The sequence below is a fragment of the Aquila chrysaetos genome, chromosome 18 (genome assembly GCF_900496995.4).
Source record: "Aquila chrysaetos chrysaetos chromosome 18, bAquChr1.4, whole genome shotgun sequence".
In the NCBI taxonomy this organism is placed as follows: domain Eukaryota; kingdom Metazoa; phylum Chordata; class Aves; order Accipitriformes; family Accipitridae; genus Aquila; species Aquila chrysaetos.
The window spans coordinates 14,798,107-14,821,643 of record NC_044021.1 but is presented as its reverse complement, the minus strand read 5'-3'; the positions used below and the strand labels follow the sequence as shown (position 1 = coordinate 14,821,643).

The window sequence follows — 23,537 nt, the reverse complement described above, 5'->3', positions numbered from 1 at the left end:
CCTGCCCTGTGCAGCCTACTCAGGGATTTCAAGGTTAGAGGGATGCCTCCTGACAAACCATGCTGCCCGACTGCCCGACACACACCACAGAATTTCACTTTTCAGTCTAACCTAACCGATAACTTCCGACTAAAATCAAGTAATCTCTTTTTGAAAACTAAGAATATAAACAGGTAAGACAGAATGGGTGGGAGGGGGAAGAGGCACTAAAGAGCGAAACATTGTCTGAGGTCGCAGCAGGTCAGCAGAGAAGTCAGCACTGTCTGCATGCAGAAGCTGCTAGAAGAATTTAAAAAAAAATAATAATAATAAAAAAATCTGTGCAGACATGCCTTGGTACCCAAGGTTTAATTTAAGAGATCTACAGAATAGCTCTAGGCTTCCCATAATTACGGATGACTGCCTGACACCTCCCAGACCATGGCAAAGCTTTATCTATCAACTACCTTATCCCAAGAACTGAACAAGAGGCAGCACGGACTAAAAGTGAAAATTAAAATGAACACCAAAATATTTTTATTTTTAATATGCAGTATAGCAAAAAAATGTTTTACATTATGTTGGTACTGTGAAGCTATTTGGAATAAATTTATTTACTCACTCTTTCAGAGCACTTAACTTGGATTTGAAAAAAAATATACAAGCAATTTGGATTTAGAATTAAGTGCCCACGATGACATGAAAGAAGCAGGTAGCATTTGCTACCCCCGAGGACCGAGATCATGCCCGAGGCTATGTGAAACGCATATGAATAAAGGTGCTGTCCCCCAAAACTATTTAGAAATCTAACATTTACAAGCAGGGAAAATTTAATGTGACTGTCAGTCTGTTTAATTCCAACGGAGGAATTAACTGAAATAATTAAAATTCCATTATGAATGAAAACTTTGTATGTTTCTAGAACAACAAACTGAATTTGCCTCATTAGAAAACACCCCAAATTATTTAATGTTTCTGGAGAATAATTTTAAAAGCTAGCTACTATTTGCAGTTACTACAGTGAATGCAATACCTCCTTTAGAAAAGTAGTGTTCTAATTTCCAAGAAGCCTTTCTATACCTTTCAAGATAGTCTCCTAACTGTGGAATAGACAGAAACCTAACTTGTTTGCAGACACGAGCCTTTCATGAACTACAGCACTGGTATATGAGTATGTCATGCTATTTTACTGAAGTGCCCCCACCCACACAGTGATATCATCTAACCTGACACCCCGCAGATGTTTAAAAAAACCATAGAAAAAAAAAAAAGTAGAGATGTGACTTGGAATTTCCCCATGGACATAACAAAGCAGCTCACCTCTACTCTTTACAACAGCACACAGGTTTCTCCCTTCAAAGATGGTTGAGAGGAAATCAGCTTCAAATACCAGTACTACCAGTGGCCTGTTTTCTAAATTAAGGTAGCTAGACAAGCCTGTTTCTTCTGCTCTTAGCATCCTACAAACAGTTTTCTAAAATTGTTTTTATCCAGGGCAAACAACAAAGCATGACAGCAAATACATTTTTAGTAATTAGAAACACTTATATCTGGCAGTAGCTCTAAAAACAGAGCTCCAGGTCATAACCTCTACAACTACTTAAGCTGCTTTATTTATTTATTATACTCCCTCCTTGTTTTGACACACAAATCATTTTCAAGTTGATTTTAAAAAAAGCTAATAATTAGTGCTGTCAAAAAACAAATAACAAGCAGTGCAAAGAATGGCTTTCATTTAGTTATTGCTTCTGCTTTGCCCAAAGAAATATGGACACCACCTCTTGGACAACTAAACGGACATCATCATGTTCAGTAAATTCCTTACTTCACAGTAAGATTTATGCAGTCTGATTATTAACACTACTTTTACTATCTCAAAACATGATTACATATATATTTTAAAAGATATGTGCATAGTACATTAACAAATAAATACAGCCCCATGTAAAAGAAAGGGTAAAGTGGGAAGAAAGTAATTACCTAAAACCAGTCTAGAACCGAAGATACAATTACAGCATTCACAGACTGTTATGGATTCATATGATACACCAATTTTATTAAAGCAGAAAACCACACTTACAGACAGTGACTCCAGAACCTCATTTGAATTTAACCAAGAATGTAAAATTTTTCACTAGGCCACTTCCTGCTATTGCTGGAAACATTCCCTCCTTTAAACGGAGATGGATTTCAAGGTACTGTACTTAGTGTTGTTTTGAGAGTACATTCAGAAGAAAATGTGAACGTGTAGGCAAACTGGAAACTCTCTGGAGAGATTACCCACTTATTTAACCACATTTCCTGTTTTTTAACCCATTTGTCCTAAGTCAGTCCTTAGACTACTGACAAAAATAGATACAAGTGCGCTATAAATAGCTCATTAGCAGCTCTTTCTTGGTAAAACTGAAAATGTTTTGATAAATCTATTGTTCTTACTAGCTCCAAACTAATAGAACTGTGAATCTGATTAATGTTTCCTTGAAATTCTTCTCTGCATAGCACATGGTAATTATAAATATACAGAACCTTAGGAATCAGAGAAAAAGTCGTAAGAACTAATAGTGACGGAAAAAATAGCAATTGATAATTGAAATTTAATGAAGAAATTACTGGTAATCTATGTGGGGAACTGCTTTTACAAAGCACAGTTTTGAAGCAAGGGAGGACAGAGCCTTTATTGCTGGGAGTCAGAACCTAGCTAAATATTTTCAGATTTGAAGGCCAGAGCACTACATCTTTGAATTAGTTGCCTTGCTCTTATTTTCAGCCATGACACTATGTTGATGTAACACAATGAATGTCACTTGAAGGACTTGACACAAGTAGCACAAAACTGCTTTCCAAAAACATTAAACTTGAAGGCTTTCAAGACTTACATTACTTGTAGTTTTTGAACTATTTTAATTCAAGCAATAGAAATTATGTCACCATGTTCAAAGAACCTGAAAGTTTCTGTGTTTCCGCTGGCTTGGAGTAGCAAGAGCTCTAAAGACTGCCAATACTATGATTAATACCTTTGCCTATGCATGAACTTCAGTCTACAAGAGGAGAACACCAAGAGAATAATACTGCTTCTGTGCCCTTGTGCATAGTCCAAACTAAGATGTCTTTAAAAAAGCAGCTGCTAAGGCTGTTCTGAACTTTCTGCTACTCCATCCAAACTGCCAGAAGGATCTGAGGGACACATGAAGAAGTCTGCAATTGAAATACTTGCTGCTTTTTGATCCTTACCACATACATTAAAATCCACTGCTTCTTGGGACAGAATATAGTCTGCTTTCTCATTAAGAAGATAAGGAGCAAGACCTGTAAAGGCCAAAGACTACAACATGAAATGTGAACCCCAATAGTGCTTCACTTGGGAAGAAGAGATGTTTGCCAGCATCTAATACTTAAAAGATGTGCAGGTAGCTGAAGGCCAATTTGGTATGTATGCATTTTCTCAGGAGAGTTTTGTGAAGAGGTGGATTTACTTACATTTCTTCCATCAAACACAGTAATAAAGAGTAAATGGCCTTTTACAAACCCAGATCTAAAGGTCACGAGCAAAGGATGCTGCAAGTCTAAGAACAGAACCATAAATACTCTCTCAAATTACTTGAATTATTGCAGAATAAGCAAAACTTCAACCCATTAATCTGGTAACAAGAAATGTAAATGGCAAAAAAAAAAATCTAAACCCTCTAAACCAAACAAAAAGCCTATGCACTAATGTAAAAACATACCTACTTCGGAGCTTATAGCCATCCATACCTCTTCATCTAAGCATACACCAGTATCAGCTCACCCAAACTGCCACTTGTAAACAAATGCATCAATGACTCTTAGCTGAGCCCAGGACTTGAGATATAAGACCCATAGAAACTTGTCTTTTTGTTGTTGTCATTTAAGTATTAACAACATTGTCTGGCACTGTTATAGCCATTAAATGGCGCTCTACACGCACAGTTGCCCCATCAACATGTGGCTGTAACTCATAAATGCAGCCTTGAGACAGAATAAGAATACAAACACTTCACAGCCAACACTGTGCTGCCCTACAGATTTAGCAGCACTTAAAAAAAATAAATCTTACCGTTTCTACTTCAGCATTAATAGTGTTGGGGCTGTTCAGTCTTTTTTTTGGTTGAATTTAACAGGCTATATATGTTTGACCTAAGGGGAAAGCCAACAGTATCAAATAATCACACCTATCAGATATTTAAAGTAGCTGGTTTGAGGTAGATGAAAAAAACCTGCACTACAAGAAAAGACATTTCACCCAACTACAACATAATATATACTATCCAAAACAAAACCATTGTTCTTCCTGAGTGGGAAAAACAGGTTCTGAAGAATGAAATTTATGTGTGAGATTCTTAGATATAACAAACCCTCCTTCTTGACATGAAAATGAATACATCTAAGGATGCCTCAGTATTACCTAACTTTTTCTGTCAGCAATCCATTAGCTGTAGGATGGCTTCCTAAGCAAATACTGCTTCATTCTCCCCAAGAAAAATTTAAGTTCCATCTCTGCCCTCCCCACAATTTTCAGCATATAATAGTCATAGCATTATGCATATAAGTTCTATTATCACTAGATTTCCACTATAAAACCAATTTTAATTCTGAAGGATTTTCTTTTGGTAAAGCAGAGAGTGTTAATAACCAATATATAAGGTGTTGAAAAATCAGCAGGGCACACATCCCTGGTATGACAAGGTTCCAACCAATTTTAGCAGTTTGTAAGGCAGGATTGAGATCCTTCTGTGTATATCCAGGAAACGTGGCAGAGCAGGAACCTACTGGCTGTTTTCTGGCTGCAGAATATTCTTGAGTTTCCAACGTTTGTAAGCAAGAGAAACACTGAGGCAAGACACAATATTGCACATAAGAGGGAATGGACTGCTTAGTGTGTGTATATATATATTTTTGATATATATTAGACATATTTTCAAAAAAGCCATCTGCATCAACAGTTTTCTCATTAAATAAAATTAGAGCACGCTGACCAAGAAACCGCTCTGCTGCTTAAAAAGCTCTCTTTAGGTTTTTTTTTGTTTGTTTGTTTTGTTTGGGGTTTTGTTTGTTTGTTTTTCCAGAAAAATAGAGAAACAGTGGAACAAAGCAGCTGGTGGTTGGTAGACATACTAGAGTATCATCATCTTATAAAACTAGTACCTACATTCTTCTGAAGCCTAGTGCTCATATAATTTCCAGTACTGTACCCTGTTTGTCATTTACCTAAAGCATTTTCCAAATTCTTCACAAGTGAGCCACTTAGGAAAAAAGAAACCAATTGTACCTCTTCACAATTTTGACATAGGCTTCCAAAAGCGTGAGTGTGATAACTCAGCGTATTTGGTGGTCCTTGCCAATCCCAGACACATCTCTCACCTTACGGATGTGCAGATTAGTGCCCAGTCACACAGCCAGTTGGGTCCGTGCGGGCCGAAGTCAGCAACACAGACTAACCCCTTCACACTGCCCCCAGATACCCTAATACAAGAGTATTTATAAAATGGCAAGAAGCGTCAATTTAAAAAGATGTATTTGAGAGATAAAAGAAGGTAGCTATATGCACCATAAAGATACAGAATGACCAATTCAGTGGGAAAAGCAAGTCACTTCTTTAATTGTAAGGTATACTAAAAATCAACATCTCTATCAAAACTGAGAACAGTTGAATCTAAAAATCTCAAGCAATATTTCCTTTCATTAACACAAACCAAGCATAGTCTGCAAGAATATGAATTTATTTCTTTCAAACACATCATTTTTAAGGCACCCTGAAGGTGTCCTTTCATGATTTTATAAAACCTAAAATTATTAAAACCTTTCAAAACACAGACTCGCTCGGGAAACTGTGTGTTCTTCTCATAATTCCTGAAGTCACTGGTACTGTAATAATAGCCTGTCATACGCAAAATGACAGCAATTTCATAAATGAAGAATGGGCTTAGAGATATACTATGTTTATGAATTTACTTTGGTTGTCACTCAAATATTATTATTACAAGAAATGAGAAAGCTGAAGCCAAGCGATCCAAAAGAGACCGATTTCACAAAGAATGTATTTGGGACAATATAGTCACTAGTATCCAGTCATGTCCTGCATCTGTCTAACCTTCAAGCTACAGAAAAACAACTTAAGTCACCAGTGAAACATGTCCCACATTTATCACAGTGACTTAAGTCAGATATACCTTGGTAAGTAAAAGAAAAATGCAAACATGGTAAAAGGAAGTAGAGTATGAACTTCTTAAAAGAGAGGGTTTTTTTAAGTAAGGAACTTTAAAAGTGGTGCTTTGAGCAAAAAGATTACTAGCAGCAATAAGATACACAATTTTCCTGTCTTTTACGGTATAGTTTTGTTAGTGCAATTAATGATTTTTTTTTTTTTTTAAGTTGCTACTTCTATTGAATTATATCAGAAGTACAATGGTAACAAGCAGGCATCACAGTTATAATATAAAAAACCCAATACTTTTGGAACCCGATTCTGCAAAGGTCTGTGAATGTTTTTAACTCAAAAAATGCAAGCAGTCAGTTACCACACTGAAAGAAACCACAGGACTGCCTGTTAATATTTTTACATACTTTCTTCCAAATTGCTTTATTTACCATTTGTGGATATGCAGAATTTTTATTTCTCCTTAGTAACTAAATTCGGCAAATTGGCAAGCAAATCAAAGCCAGAGTATTAGCTTACAAGCAAACACTAATAGGTAGCAGTATTTTGTAGGCACGGTGGAAGTATTGAGTCATGGGAAAGATCTGACTGAAGAAAGGGACCTTGGTTACAGATGCAGTGGATTCTTTGGAAGACGTAGTAGGAGGTTGTGCTCTGCTTCATTTTACCAAATTCTCAAATTTGAGTTCTATGGTAAAATCTAGTTTGCCTTTTTTTTTTTCCCTACAGACTTGGTAACTTGCAGTGACCTTGAAGTAGTCATCACCATTTTGACTTTCAGCCAGTCCTTACTTCTACCAATGTACATATTTAAAACCGCACCATGTACTGCAGTCAAATGCATGTAGATCAGCAAATCAGTAATAATTACTCACAAAAGTATACCTTAAATTTATGGCAAAAAATGCCATAAACTGAATTTCATGTATAATTTTATTTATCTGTCTGTTTAAATAAGCAGTGAGTTGGAACCAGACCACAGCAGCTTTTAAAGATGTTACTGCAGTAAAAAAAAAAAACCAAACCAAAAAACAAAACCACAAGACAAAACAAAACAACCAAAAAAACCCAACAACCAACCAAAAAAAAAAACGCAAACCCCTACTGTCCTTTACTCTGCCAGGAGAAAATGAGATAAAAATTGTTGCAAGGCATATACAGTATTCAGCGAGACCGCATATTTATCCTATTTATTACAGTGAAGGTAAGAACTTGCACTGGCTTCCAGTGTTACTATTTCATAGTTTTTCACTTCCAAGACTCAGTGAATCCCTACAGCATTTTGAAAAGGGCATGAATTTGAAATGAAGAATGTCTTTGCATGACCTGAACAATAGATCCTTAAAAATTGTTCAAGTCCAAAATTAACATTTGGAAGCTATCTGGACTCAGGAGTGACCCACAATAACTGGAAAGCTTAAGATTTTTCACAGTTCAAAGTAAAGGCTTTTAATAAATTTGAATTACTTCAACCGCTGAACAAGTCCAACACTATAATTTCATCCACACATCAATAAAGTTTAAGTGTTTCATTAAATTTAAATTGCTATTTGTCATGTAAAGAAATTTTAAGCTAATGAAATGCTTTTTATTACAATGGATCTGCTGTACTGTTAGAAGTCTATCATATTTTCCCACTTAAAAAGTAAGAGTTCAAGGGCTCGATAACTTGGCTACAGAGAAGACACGCTCCAGGCTGAATTTTGTATAGAAATTTTGTATAGAAAGCTAGGACTGTTTGTTACACTAAAATTTTCAACTTAAAAACACGTACGCGCCCCAGGGCAGAAAGTGTTACTGAAGCACCGAGCAGACAGCTATTTTCCGACTCTACTAGTCTTGCTGTCCAGTGGCAAGGTACATCTTGGAGATTGTATTTTCATCGGTGTTTTTAAAATGTCAATAACTACAGCATCTTTAACTACTGCACACATTCGGGGATTAGAAAATAATCATTTTTATCACTCCTCTTTCATCTTGAATTCAGTATTGTTTTATGCTTGACCATAAATCCGTTATGCAATATTTCAAACCATAACCAAGAATGTGAACTGACCAATGGGTTTATTTAGTAAGGGCATCAAGGCTTTTGCACCTCCCCTGCTGAGTTGTCTGGGGCAAACCCCAGGTATTTTAAGATGGTTCTCTGCATCTACACAGGTGGTACAGGGGGTACTGTAACACTATATGTTGTACAGCTCTTGAAGAATCCTCACAAGACACTAAGCACCTTTATCAGGGAAGAACACACACTGTTATGGATTGTTTCTAACTAGTACCGACATGCTAAAGGTCAACAAGACAAAACCATTCTCTAAGCACAACAGTGTGAATTATAGGAACCACATAAGCAGCTCCCTGCACAGACAAGTCTGGCAATTTTGATACAGCTGAGTTTACTTAGACCAATAGCAAAGTTTTAACTTGGGACTTCCCATTTAAATATCACACACAAAATTCTCATCCTTTATAATTTGAGCTAGAGGACTATGACTTAGCTACAAACAGCAGCAGACAAACCTCTACTACAGGTCAACCATTAGCCTTACATGACAGCCACAGTCACCTATGAGTAGGTAACAACACACTAAAGTTTCCCAAATATTAATCACGATCTCTAAATGCTTCTTGACCTCACAGTGCTCCCATGCACAGTGACTTCTGAAACTATGACTATGACCTCAGTATGATCTAAGGAACTCTTCCCCTGTTTAAAGTTCCACAGTTTCTACACAGTAGTGGTTTGCCTTGAACCCAACTTTTAAAATGGATGCCTTGACTTCCGCAGGATCTTGTTTGCAGCACTGACAACCTCAAAACAGGAAACGTAATTGTATGCATTAGCCAATACAGTATGAAAAACACAACTGTTCCAAGAGAGCAAATACATTTAAATATATAATAATAAAAAAAGATAATCCTGCAAATACATTTAATCTCTCAGCAGATAAATGCTGTATAGTAAAAAATTAGTTCTGTCAATACAGAAGGTCAAGACAGCACACACATTGATTGACTGCCATGCAATTGCAGTGCAAGCAGGAATGCCCTTGGAATCTGGCTAGACACTGCCAAAGGGACTTTAAAACAGTTCTGGGTACAAGAGAGCAGTCCCAAGATATTTTAGCAGCAAACACTACCCAACTGGATATTCGGTGAGAAACAGCGAAGCATCTACAGTGAGCACACCTGTGGAAACAAATCTTTTTAGGAAGAGACGAAGCACAATCTAAAAAACCTAACTAGGGACTGTGGAGCAGACCCGATACCACAGTTTGGGACTACAGGTAATTTTACTTTTCGTGTGACTTTCTTTCCCGACTCCACTTGTTTCATTACACCTTGGTTTGTTAAAGATTGCCGCAGAAACTACCCTGAGCATTACCAAGATAATAAAAAACTAATTTCTAAGGGTAATAAAGGAGCAGTCTAACACTGAGCCCACTCAAACACATCATTCACAAACAAGGTTTTAGGGGTTTTTTTGGCTTATAATCAAACAAATAATCAAATAGAAACAAATAATAGCAATAGTGACTATTGACTTGGACTTCTAAAATTTTGGATTTTTATACTATGACCTTATGATACCTCCCTCACCTCCCTGGTCTTCAGTTCTGGCTCCCAAATCTGAAGTATCACTGAGTTCTTCCTCTCCCACCCTTCTATCCATCCATTCTTATTCAGTACCCAACCTGCAAACCCAACCTGTCAGTGCTCCAAAACTGTTTCCTGCCTCATTCCAGTAACACTGGGGCACCCAAAGTAATCAGTAAACCTAACAGTAAACATTAAGATGACATTTGTGCCTATCACATGCAAAGTAAACATGAAAGCATTCACTATGCCAACAAGTTAGACCACTGAGTATTGGTCTGCTGATGACATGATTTATTACTACTTACGTTTTATTGAAGGGTTGGGGCAGTACAAAACTTGTGTGGATGTCCCCTCGTTCATGCATGTAATAAGGGGTGCCGGAAGAGGGAAAAGTGATGCTTGCCCTTTCTCTTCTATGCACTATCATTGATTCCAATCCCCAATTAATCTGATTTGAGCAATGCAGAGATCAGATGCTATTATCAAAGACTGTCAGAAAAATACTAAATAATATTAAAAGAGGTTTAAATGTTTCTCAAAGAGCGTGCTTGAGGCTCTAAAAAAAATATTTAGGCTCCCTTGTAACAAAAAAAAGGTTGTTGACATTAACAGATGTCCACCCAGAGATGGACTGCAAACTAACACTGCATGAACTAGAAAATGCTGAACTGATAAGCTTCCCAGGTAAAGATTGAACTGGCCTTTGAAATGCCAAACTGGAGACAAGTATGGTACAACTTCCTACTACTGGCTAGACAACAGAAGAGACTTCTGAGTTGTCAGACATTGCTGATAAGTAAATCCTCTGGAGTTGCAATAAGTATCATCTCATTTAGGTGTTAGAGTGACTTCTAATACCATCAGTTAGAAAGGGTACGTGAACAGACAATTCTCAAGCTACAATAAGACCAGGAATCACAGCAAGACTTCTTTTTAGAGATACAAGGCTTTTGTGCTCATGCTCTTCCCATCTCTGAAGCAATACAGATGAAGCCTGTCTTAGGTCTTCAGAATTTTCAGATAAGAAAGATTTTTTTTTTTTTTCCCCCATCATATTATTTCCATTTTTAAAATACACCCTGCTTTAAATAGGCAATTTACAAATTTGCTGACTAAATTTTGCAGTTTGAGAAGAATGCAGGTGTTCCAACTTTTAATGAAAAATACTGAAGACAAAATGTTTTTGGAGCTTAAATCATGGAGCTTAATAGTCTTTAGCAAAGCATAGATGGACATGCCCGCAGGAAGGGGTTTGACACGTAAAGCCAAAGAGAAGCTGGGAGAGAAATGGATGACAGTCTAGTACACAACTACTGGTAAGCTTAAAAGCAGAAAACACTATAAAGCAGAAAGTGTGAGTGAAGGCAGACATGTGCAAAGCAAAAGGAAGAATAAGAAATAAAATAGTTAAGTTGCAGATGAACTACTACTGCATGCTTGCACATCTGAAGTCTAGAGTCTGCTGAGACCAGCCAACAAGAACCTCGATTCAAAATTAGCAACAGAAGTGCAACTCAATATGTGGCATATAGGGACTGCAAAATGCAATGTCTCTCCAGGACAGTTTCTACTGGGATTTCTATAATAGTCAGAAATTAAAGATAACCTGTCGACAGATACTACAGGAAACTGGAGAAACAGTTCCTTCTCCTGTTCTCATCTTTTGTAACTGTTTCCAAGGACAGGGAGGGTATCATGTCCATTCCGTTTCACCAGCTAGAATGATCCTTAATATTTATTCAGACACCAATGTAATATGTTAAAGAAATCTCACTGTTGTCAGAAGTGAGAAATGTAATGAAACCTGAACGTCTGAAAGTGAAATTGAAGAAAAATCTGAGGTTAAAATGAAGTTACACAAATGAAGGTATTTTGAAACATGCAGTGAAATTTGTGCTTATATTTCAAGAAGCAAATTAATTTTTTTTACAAAATTAATTGACAGGCTACAATATGATAACCCCAACTTCGAAATTTTAGTACATGATTCTACTCTGCGAAGAGTAGTAAACCAAATGCAAGAACTGCAGTCGTGCAACACATGGATTGTTACACTTGGTGGTTGAACAGGTCATTTAAGGATGTTGAAGTCAACTCATCCTAATAAAAATTTGATTTTTGATACAGAACATAGTTAATATTTCCCTACTATAATGACAAAATATCAATTACTAATGTATGTTGCAAATGCAGCTAGTTTGAATGAAAAATAGTGTATTTTAACTGGAGTACTTAAAGAGCATTGTGTATAAGAACACTGTGGTCCAAAAAGTTTCTCCACAAAGGCACAACACACCAGCACACATACACAGCTGTTTCTTCAAGTGCTGATTCCCTTTTGTGCAGCATTGTGTTTATGTGGTCTACTCATTTTCTTTTTTTTTTTGCCTTCACATGTCCCAGATGAGCTTGCTGCAGCTCAGTGCTTCCAGGATGTAGAAAAGAGACCCAGCTATACTTTACACTTACCTGCCCGGGGCAGGGGCAGGTGGGGAGAGGAAAAAAAAGAAAAAAAGAAAAAAAAACCCCCAAAAAAAGGTCACTTTGGTGCTGCAATTCCTAGCAGTTAAAGGTGAGTTCCCTTTTCAGAAGCTAATGTTGGCACTCTCACCAACACCGAACCCCCTGTGCACTCTAAACTGCAACCTGAGAAACACTGCAAGAAAATGAAATACAATGGCATACAATGCAAGAATGCACAGGCTGTAAGACATGTAAGGCTTCAGCCTGTACCGTCTACTTCTACTCCAGTAGCTAAATGAAAATAACTAGCTAGTAGAATATATCTGTGACTGTGTCACAAACAGTTGAAAAAAACTGGCATTTTGAAACAAAAGCAGCACAACTGACAAGTGCTTTAGCAACTTTATTTGCCAATGCAGAACACTTTTTTTTCTTCTTAATATTATAGCATTTATTTCTTATATGCAATAGAACTGCAAAAGCATCACTGTTTCTTCCTGTTCACATACAAAGACTAACTGGCACGTTATATCCCTGCATCTAAATAGCAGAATTTGGCCTTACTAAAGCATAAAAAGGCAGACAATTCCTAAACACAGGACATAAATAGTTTGAGATCTGTTGGAGTTCAAACACATCTACATCTAGTAAGATAACTCTGAAGCCATCCATTTGAAGTGTTAGAAGAAATCTAAAGGGTTACAGAGATTTCAAACCAAGCTATTTTGCACATTTCAGTCAAAAAAGTAATTGCCTATTTCTTAAAAAAAAAAAAAAAAAAAAGATTTCTACTATATCCAAATGTTTTTAAGATGTAAATGCACTTGTCATCTTTCATGTAAGCAGGGTGCTGGTGCCCCAAATTAAACAAAAGAAGAAAAGTTAGGGTTGACAAGTATGTCGCTGTGTAACTACAAATTAAATATGCCTTTTGATATTTCATTTTTAACTGTTGAGTACCTTTTCATCAGGCTATTGCCATTAGAATTTTTTCATTATATTTTTAAGTTAGACAAATAACAGATAAGAGACATGACAAGTATATCAAATCTGATTTAGCAGATGTGACGCACTTAATCTTTCACTGTAACAGTGGCATTTGATATATTTGAAACGTTTCAAACAACGCTCCCTTAACATGCCAAATGAGAAGTTCAGATTTAACTATACTATATTCAATTTATGCCAAGTACAGAATGAGTATCTAAAAAACACAAACAATCAACTTTCAGCTGAAAGTGCGAAATCGCCTGAAACTTTCAATGCAATGTGAAATTTTAAATGCTACAAAAAAACCCAACCCAACCCATATCTGACACCACTAGTGAAACACAGAAGGCACATATTTCAAAAAGATTGTTAGACTAGCCTCTACAACTCTGTACACTGTAAACTTTCAGTGAATGTTGGCTAGACTGCACAGCAGCCAGCATTTCAAAAATTATTTAAGAAGAGAGATCACCATATCTGAATTCCTCAGAAAAATAAATGAACACCCCCCTTTTTGTGTGGTAAACAAATCCAGACTTACCATAGTCTCAAATTTATATAGTAGTTGTATATGTAAACAAAATATAATGAAACCTGCCATATTATTAAAAATAATCTCACATTTGCATGCAAAAGCTCACATTAATACTCTAAAAGACTGAATGCCCACATACAACTATTTTTGCTTGTACTACACAAATTTCAGTACAAAGAAATCTTTTTCTATCCAAATTCAGAGTAACACAACCACCTTGTTCACCCTCCAAAAGACTATAGGCTTAGAATCCAGAAGAGATCACAGAGCCTAATTTTGTTCGGTGACTAAGACAAAATATATGTGTTTAAAATAGAATTTAAAAAAACCCAACAAAACACAACCTACTACTGAAAGAGAAGAATGAACACAAACGAAAAAACCTTGTATGCTGAACTAGCAGATTGACCAGTATATACAAAAAAATAACCTAAAAACATACTCGGCAACTGATTAACATTATGTTTCCCATTATTTCTTTCATCTCTTTTAATTCTGTTAATACCGTAGATTAAATTAGAACAATGTTTCAAACAAGAAAAAAAGAACTAAACTATATTGCATTGAAATTAAAATGAAAATTTAAATGAAAGCTATTTATTAACAATAAATCTAATTAAGTTAATAATACTGCCTTCTAACACCAGCAGTCACACCTTAGATCAAAATAAAGGGGCAAATGCTTAGATCAAAATAAAGGGGCAAATGTATAACTACACTGTGTACAAGTTCTTTCTGACATTCAGAACTTTCATATTGAAAAGAGCATGTATGTTGAAAAACTAAACAATAAAAGTTTTAGCACATAGGCTAAATTAAAAATTGCCCCATGCAAACAATTTGCCCTTCCTTATATTTAAAATTTTAACAAAAACCATATGTATAAGTAAATATTTGATAATTACAGGACAATTGCCTATGTAAACAAGGCATATGCTTTTTCCCCACTGACAGAAACATGGTACAAAACTTTAATATTATGTATTTTTCAACGCTTGCTCAAAAGGCAAGCTTCTTAATTTAATTCTAATTTCTTCTTCAGAACTGTTCATTTATTACAGTTCTCCTCATTCTTCTATTTTCTCTTCTATTTCCCTGTGAATTATATGATACAAGGAAGTATTGTCCTCAGTACTTACAGACAGATGACTGCAAAGTTGCCAATGATAAACAGATTATCAAGGTTTTTGGATAAGATTTTTCTGAATATTCTATACATTTCAAGACTTTAGGTAGTCAAATTAAGCATGAATGTTCAAATTGACAGGAGTCAAAGAAGGCATTTCAAAGATAAAGATTAAAATGCTTAAGTGAGTTATTAACATGACATAGAAAACCCTGTGGAAGCAGGGACAGAATCCTGCCTCCACTTTTCTTCCCCTCCCAGATGATGCTTCACTCCCTTCTCAAACTCTGTTAACAGCTGAGGATAGATTTTTGCTTCTAACAGGTCCACTTAATAAAAAACCCAGTTTTATCTCCAAAACAGCCTCCATTTCATGAAGCAAGTCAAGTCTACCCACGTGGGAAAAAATGTTATTATTTAAACATTGCATTATACTCGATTGTCTTTGTGTGGTTTTTTTCTGTACATAATTTTTACTGACACGGAAAAGAAAGCAAACAAAAAACCCTAGAATGGAAACCAGAAAATTCTCCTACTGCATTGGTTTATATGGCTCAATCACAGAATTAGCAATAGCTATATGTAACTTCTGTATGGTAGATTTATAGGGATTTGAGTCATTTGGCTGATGTTGTAGACCTTGACTTTTGTAGCCTTGATTCTAAAAAAGAAACAACATTGATGGCATAGGCAAGGCAAAACATTTAGGCCATCGTGTTTCTCAGTGGTGCTACCTATATATAGCATGTAGCATTGCCTGTACTGTACTATAAGTATATAGTAATATATACATAACTTCTGCCAGCTATACAAAGAAAGTGATCAGGGACATTAATAGGTTGTCATTCCTACAGGACAAAAGCGCAAGACTGAGTTGATTTCTTCAATTACACTGCAGCTTCTGATAAGCTCACTGGTCTAGTGAGTATCAGACCTCTCTGTCCTTTTATTTGCACTTCAAGTCTGTCTCTTGTTTGTATAAGTCCCTTCAATCCATTTCTGTGCTAATTCTATTTCTAAATTCTACCCTAATTTATGTTTCTACCTTGCTCATCCAATCCTGGTTTTCCCCTTTGTTCCACCTTCACTCCTAGCTTGATACCAGTCTTCATCACAAGCTTTTTGTTCCAGTCTGCTCCCTCCCTTGCAGTTACCTTTTCTACCAGCATTGGTATCCTCCCCATGAACAATTCCATCTACCCAAAAGCATTACCTTCCTGATAGTCCAGATCAGGTGTTCTATTTTACTCAGGCTTTCAGCTTCTGCATTCTGCTCGGTAACAGCAGGGGGAGCATCGAGAAAGGAGTACTTGCTAGTGCTTAACTGGTACAATTGTTCAAAAACAGTTGCAGTCTTGAAGCTCCGGGCAGGACTAGCAACACGGGAAATTCATCATGAGAAAATTCTTAATGTTATTCCTAACCAATTCCCGAGTATTTTCATACCCACATTTTTCCAAAATGTCCTTTGCAAAAGATATATCTGTGACATCAACATGCCCCCCCACCAGTCAAATTTTCAATCGCCAGATGGAATGCTTGAAAGTTTCAGACTGCATCGGGGAATTTATTCGCCTTTTACCTTATCTTTTAAATATGGGCAAATTGATGTCTTTGCTCTCTTCTTTCCTTTCAAAAAAAGAACCGTTCTTGCCAAAATTTGCCTTTTTACTATCACTAGTACTATTTGAAAGCTAATGCAGAAACACCATGTAAAATAACTTCAGGCCAGACTATTATGTCTTGGCGATCAGGCCTAGCTGAGGGAACATCAAGTAACTGTAATTATGGAACACTACACATCACTGAGAGTACCACAACTGAGGCCTAAATGTTTTGCCTTGCCAAGGCCATTAACTTTTTTTCTTTTTAAAATTAAGGCTACAAAAGTCAAGATCTAAACCAGACAAATGACTCAAATCAAATCTTTAGATTTTCCAGTCATAAAGATTACTGAAGAACAGATAATATTTTCTACTATACAAATAACTTTTTTCCCTCAACAAATCAATGTGTCGATCTTTAACAAATCCTTGTGTGAACTGTGTTTGACTCAGTGACCCACTCCCAGTCAGTCATCTGTATGCTATTTTAGTTTAATAAAGTAGATACTTTTCATGCTGTACATGGAGATGAACCATAAAATAGAGCTTTGTTTGTTTCCGAAGAGGAAAATGAAAAGATACTATGTCTACTGCAGTACTAACTGCATCTTTGAGATTACACAAGGGTGTATTTTCTCAACTATAATCTTGTACAATTTAATGTTGTTTGTAAATACTAGTTTATTAGAAAAAAATCAATTATATGCTTGTGGGGTGATTATTTTTTTTTTTTTGAATACTGGAAAAAGTCAGATTATCATATGCCCCATGAAGAGGTGTTTTGTTCCCCCCTCCCCCCCCAGTCTTTTTCAATAATGAAGTTCATCTACCTCCTCCAAGAGGCAGGCTTTCCCAGCCACTTACTAATTTTATCTTCAGAGCATCAAATATTTTCAGGGTCAACTAACCATTGCTATAAGCAGACAAACTGAAGGTACTCAAAGTTACTCTTTTATACCAGTAGTCAACAGGGTACATTTGACAGAATTTATCCATCAGAAAGATAGTTCATCAAGGTGGAGAAGCATGGAAGAGGTGACTACATGTTCGTTCTTAACATGTCTAGCTTGGGAATTAACAAAAAAAAAAAAAACCCAACCCAAACAACTTCTTTTACTACTTCAGATTGGCACCTCTTGGCCAACACTATGATATGTAACCCTGAAGAGGAGTCTCCAATATTCACCATCTTCACTTTGATTTTTGCCAAAAAGTTGCAGAGAAAATACATAAACCCAACAATAAATTGGACAAGCAGCAGACTAAGGCACTCCTCTAATAGAAATTCAATATTCCCTTTAAACAAAAAAATACTATAGAATAATCCTAAAGGCAATGTGAGTCTAGTAAGTAGATCCCAATGCACTAGGATCAAGAAATGAGTGCATAAAAAGCTGACACAACTTCTTTCTCTTTGTCTTTGTTAGCTGGTGGGAACGCAAACATGCCAAACAAAAATCTACTTCAAACGTGATGAGAAGTTACGTATTATTCAGATATAAATTTGAATGTGCAAGATTAAAATCTAAGTTATTTCCGCTATAAACTGTATCAGAGCATATATTCTGAGCACAAAAGAAGTAACAAAAGATAGAAGAGACACTTTTCTCTAAAGTAATAAGCCCTAAAATCTTCGTGTTTTTCAGGCCCAGCGAGCAAGCACTGCAACTCCTGATTCACAGATTACAAGCATGCTTCTTGTAACTACCTCCCTATCAAATTTTAAAAGTACCACAAAATTTCTACTAAGCTTGATGTATACAAGTCTATGAAGCAATCAAAACAAGAAAGTACAAATTGTCATGTCAATCATTGATTTACTGAAAATTAATACAAGATCACCTTCAAAATACTGCATACTATGTTACTACGACAAATTTCTACTTGGTATTAACCAGGCATTCATGTGATAAGTGATTTAGAAGCATTAGTTTTAGATACGACAAATTAGATGTTCAAAGAACCTAAATGTTAAGATGTGCACAGTATTCACTACTTATGAGTCTCTCTTTTTTTTTTTTTTTATTATGCTTCCTTAAAACAGAGGCTCTTAAAGCACCTAAATAATGACTAACATCTCAGTCATTCTAAATACCTTATACCTGCCCTTTTTCAATGGTTTAACATTCTTTGCTGAACTACTGTTATAGTATGTATTTTCTCATAATTTTACCTTTTCAGAACTGTAATTACATCTATTACAAAAGTAGCCAGATTCTTTGGAAAAAAAATCCCAGAGAATCTCAATGAATTTCCTAAGAAAATAGCAAAGATGTCTTTCATAATTCTTTCTATTATATATAAGCAATGAAGCAAAATAATCACAAAAAACAAGTATTAAAGAGATTATCAATGATAAAAGCTGCTTTAATCATTTGGGGGTATTTGAAAAATGATTTAGGAATTAAGTAAAGTCTGTGAGAAAGAACTTATAATAAGAACTTGTCAAAAGTTAAAAACACAGATGAGAAAAAAGTTTTTAATTGTACAGTATATTTTAGCTCCTATCAATCACTGTTAAAATAATTTCAGATTTAATAAGCAGATATTTACCTGCTGGAACAAGGCAATCTTTCCAATCAAAATATCCTGCATAAATGCCAGGTTCTAATGACCCAACGATCGGATCTGCTTTGAATTCAATGTACATTTCAAACAGTCTTTGATCCAGCTCTTTCAAGGATTCCATACTAACCTAAAAAACAAAACAAAAAAAGGGAGAAAGAACATAATAAATAGTCATTAATTACAAGAATTAAATCACATACCCCAAAAATTTACCTCATGTCTTCTTTAATTTTTGGTAAAGAGTAGCAATTACTTACACATTTCAGTTCATAATTGCATATATAAAAACCTAGGAACGTCCATATTATCTGTCCATCCTACCCAGTATAATTTTTTTTTTCCTGATTGTGCTCAGCAACAGACATTTTTGGGAGAAGTCCAAGGAATGCCAAAGCAAGCATATCACTCTGTAATTATCTAATAGCAGGATTTTTTTTTTCCTGCATGTCAGGAGGTCTTGATCTTGCACCAAGTAAACAACTGAATTTTGTTAATGTTTTAAAATATGCCCATAACAATTTCCATCCTGAAACATGAATATTTTCATCTAATACTTAATATCTACGAATTGTAATATTACAATTTCTCACTATCTGCTCTATATTTGAAAAATACACAGATTTATTTAGGAGTCTCTGCCTTCTGAACCTGTACATGTGAACTTCCCCACCCTACTTCAAAGCATATCTGTACAACAGATACATAAGCTGCAACTCACCAACATCTGCAGAATTTTCTCTTTAACAGCTCTCTATGCAATTTTTAGTAATTCACACAACTTAACCATACTGAATGCTAAAGGGATATGCACAGCTTGTTTATAGTATCTGAACAACTTTAGATTTTATGCAAGACTTTTTATTAAACATAAGTACCCCCTGTAATTATGAATTCTAGAACAATTCTGGAACACAATGTGATATCATAAAACGTTAAAGTAGACAGTCAGTATCTTAGGATGGTAAAGGATGCTAAATGCAAATAAAATGCTGAAAATATGTGACTTCTACTTAAATGTATTTATAAGTAAGAGCTTAAGCAATAGCAAAGTAAAGCTTTTAAACTAGTACTAGTTTTCCTCAACCATTAGGGAAAAAAGCATAGATATGTGTGTGTGTGTATGTGTTTTTATATATATATACACACACACACATGTCTAAGTGTATATATATATGTGTGTGTGTGTGTGTCTGTGTGTCTGTGTGTGTCTGTATATCTGGTAATCTCCAGAAGCAAAGGGGTTTAAAAGTGAGGAAGAAGGCAGGGCTTTAGATCAACCCGGGAATTCAGAAGAAAGAAAGAAAAGAAGAATACCAAATCTTTATCATTCCTTCCTAAATATTTAATGCTGCAAGCTGCAGAATAAGGGATGAAGCTTATTCACTGCAGGGATGTCTCTAAACTGTGTTCTCCTCTGGCATGCCTATATTGTTAAGTGAAGAGAAAAAGGAACTGCAATATTTGAGTCAGGAATAGACAGACAGATAAGCCTTCAGGAATGAGATCATAAGTGCAAGGGAAAACAGAGGTATTACTGAGGTCAAAGTTGCTGCCAGATTCAGGAAAGCTGGGATGGTGAAGTTGGTGCTCAGAAACAAGACACCACCACTTTCCTGCTTTTCTGTCTGATGAACCTCCTTTAATTTGTCACAAGAAGATCTATATCCCAAAGATAGGATTTTCATAAGGCACTGAGAATTTGGTCCCAGGAGAAGATCAAGGCCATTTTCTTCTTATTCTTTCCCTTCTACATGACAGCCTGTTGACACTCAAGACTTGAAGAAGAACACCACACAAAAATGTACAGAAATCTCACTCTTTTTCCCCTTACACAGGATCACAGAAATGTAAACTCCGAATGGGTTTCAAGACATTCTTCAATTTCTTATGATTAGGGAGAATAACTGTCATTAGACCATTCCTATTTAGGTTTGAGCTAGTGGGAAAAATAAAGTACAAGTTCCAGTGGGGAGTCCCTGCAAGCATGCACCTGTTCAAAGAATCTGTGAACCAACTGCTTCATTTGTCCTTAACTAAGTGTTTTATAATTAAGTCCACCTTCCACGTCTGCAGTCATTGAATACAAAAGATCATCTGCACATTCAGTAGAGGTTTTTTTGTTTCATGCGAGTCCTCTTCAACCTGTTTCAAGTTCAATGCATAATTAACATAGAACAATTCATCTGAATGTTATTTTGAGCCTAGGATGGGGGGCTGAAGCAGAGTAAAAGTCCTCAACAACTTCCATTGTGTACACCCATTTTCCTGACTCCCAAGTAGGGTAAATGCTCATAAAAATACACAATTCTCTCATTGTTATCTTTCTGCTGTGAACTTCCCTATAACTACAGTTTTCAATTCTTGTGTTAAAGCCATTTTGAGCCTCTATCCTAGTAATCCCTCTGCCTCATCTAAGTATCAGAACTGTGGAAACAATTTTATTCAGAAGCTTAATCAATAAGCCAGGATGAGTGTTACGGTATACATATTTTTTTTTTTCCTCCACTTACTAATTGACTAAACCGATGATAAAAAGTTGAATTAAAGAACCTCCACAGAAAAGCACTTAAGAGTTATGATATTCACCAGTAATTATATTTAATTTCTACATAAGTATGTGCCAAGATGGCATGTGCTAAAGCAGAGTGTAAAGTTTGGCCATTTTATGTAACTTTGTATTTGGCACACTAAGAAAAATGGCAGTAACAACCATATAGAATGTAAGGAAGTTTTCTTGGTTACCATGTTATGATTTCTGTATTTTCAGAATATTAGATAATAACGATTTCCCTTCTAACAAAGGCAACTTTAAAAAAAACCCAAACAACAGATAGTTTTTACCAACATACTACAAAATTTACTTTAAAATTCAATTTACGAAACTAATAGAATTTAACAGTATAGTTTTGTTTGTCTTCTCAGATAAATCCTATTTTTCAAAAACACAGAACAAAAAACTGAAACAATCAACCAACCCTTCTAAATTTCTGTGAGCTTCTAGCCTCTCGTAAAATTAGTGAAGGGTTCAAAAATGCCCTCTTAAGATCACTATCTAATTATCCAAATCCTCCCAGCTAGCATTACTGATTGATGTGTCCTATATATGCAGTGCTGCACCAGGCAGCACTTTCAAAGGGTTAACACAGATTTGAAATTAATCTGCGACTTCAACATTTGAATTTCATAATTTATAAACCTACCAGACTTTTAATGGCAATACTTTGATGTGGCTGTACGAGACAGTGTTGAATACATACATAACATATGTCCTATTTGCTTATATAGGCAACGCTAACTGTACCTAGCTGAACTCTCAGTTGTCTCAGTAGCAAAGAACGGCAATATCCAGAGCAATTTCGCATACTGTACTAACTATACAAACCGTATCAACCCCATTTAAATGCTATTCAAAATTACTTCAGCTACAGAAATTCAAACAACATTCAGGCAGAATGGGACTAAGGATGTACTACATAGCAGAAACATCAGTTCAAATGAAATATTGTACTCTGTACTGGAAAAGATAACATTTTACTTCCAACCAACAAATGTTTCTGGAAATAAACTAGCTTTATGGTCCTAAGGATTAAGTCACAACATTTCTCATAAAAAATGATTAATCTTTACAAAAAGGCAGGAAAATGAGACAGCTACTACCGCCCACTTTGACATTTTCGTTCTTTGAAAAAAACACAACACACAACAAAAAAAACCTGAACTAGTTTATGAACAACAGCTATCAGTAACGCAGATTGCCAGATGAAATAATTTATCAAGTATATTTCTGAGATAATGATCTTTTATTCTCTGTATTAAGAAAACACAGTGACATTAAACAGCTTTACTATGAAATCTGATAAGCTTTGCCACTGAACACACAAGTCCTGAATAAGAGGTCACATTTTCTGTATCAGCTATTTAAGCCTTATAGGAACACATACGACCGTATCATTGTTGTTGTTGCATCCAGCTGATGCTTGGAGTCCTTTCGGCCATTTGAACACTTGCACTTAATTTCCACAGAAAGTAAAACAAATAAAAACTGTTTCCTTCAACCAATGATACTTCATTCCAGTGCTCTCACTTACTTGAGTTATTTTTTCAACACCTTGAAAGCCATGTTTCTCAAAATGTTCAGCTATATTTAGGAAGGTATGACGTTCCAGATAACGGCAGTTACTGAGAGCAATTAAAAGCCTCTGTTCCTAAAAATTTGTTTTGAGAAGAAAGAGTATAATAGTTAGAAAAAAGAAATATAAGCATGACCAATACTGTAAATGTATAGTATTTTATTGACTCTGTGTGTGATAAATATGCTGATAAATAAAGTGGAGTTTACAAATATTTTTGTCAATAAAACACCAAGAACTGAGTGAATATCAGGTATGATGATTGAACATGTATGCTTTTTCTTATAGGATCTGGAGCATTCACTAGAATAGCTGTGACTAATACAGAATCGTGGTTAAGACTTCTTTACAAAAATTAGGTTTGGAC

At 35.6% G+C, this 23,537-nt stretch overlaps 1 protein-coding gene across 3 annotated transcripts in view; it reads right to left on the bottom strand.

Annotated features, from left to right (window-relative positions):
- The window catches only part of EXOC2 (exocyst complex component 2), a 137,590-nt gene that overhangs the window by 18,542 nt on the left and 95,511 nt on the right, over nucleotides 1-23,537 (bottom strand). For all 3 annotated transcript variants that reach the window (XM_030041908.2, XM_041118324.1, XM_030041909.2), the window contains exons 22-23: nucleotides 23,129-23,245; nucleotides 19,026-19,167 (exon numbers count right to left, since the gene is read on the bottom strand). In XM_030041908.2, coding sequence (XP_029897768.1) covers nucleotides 19,026-19,167; nucleotides 23,129-23,245 — 259 coding nt within the window. The remainder of the gene's footprint in view (nucleotides 1-19,025; nucleotides 19,168-23,128; nucleotides 23,246-23,537) is intronic.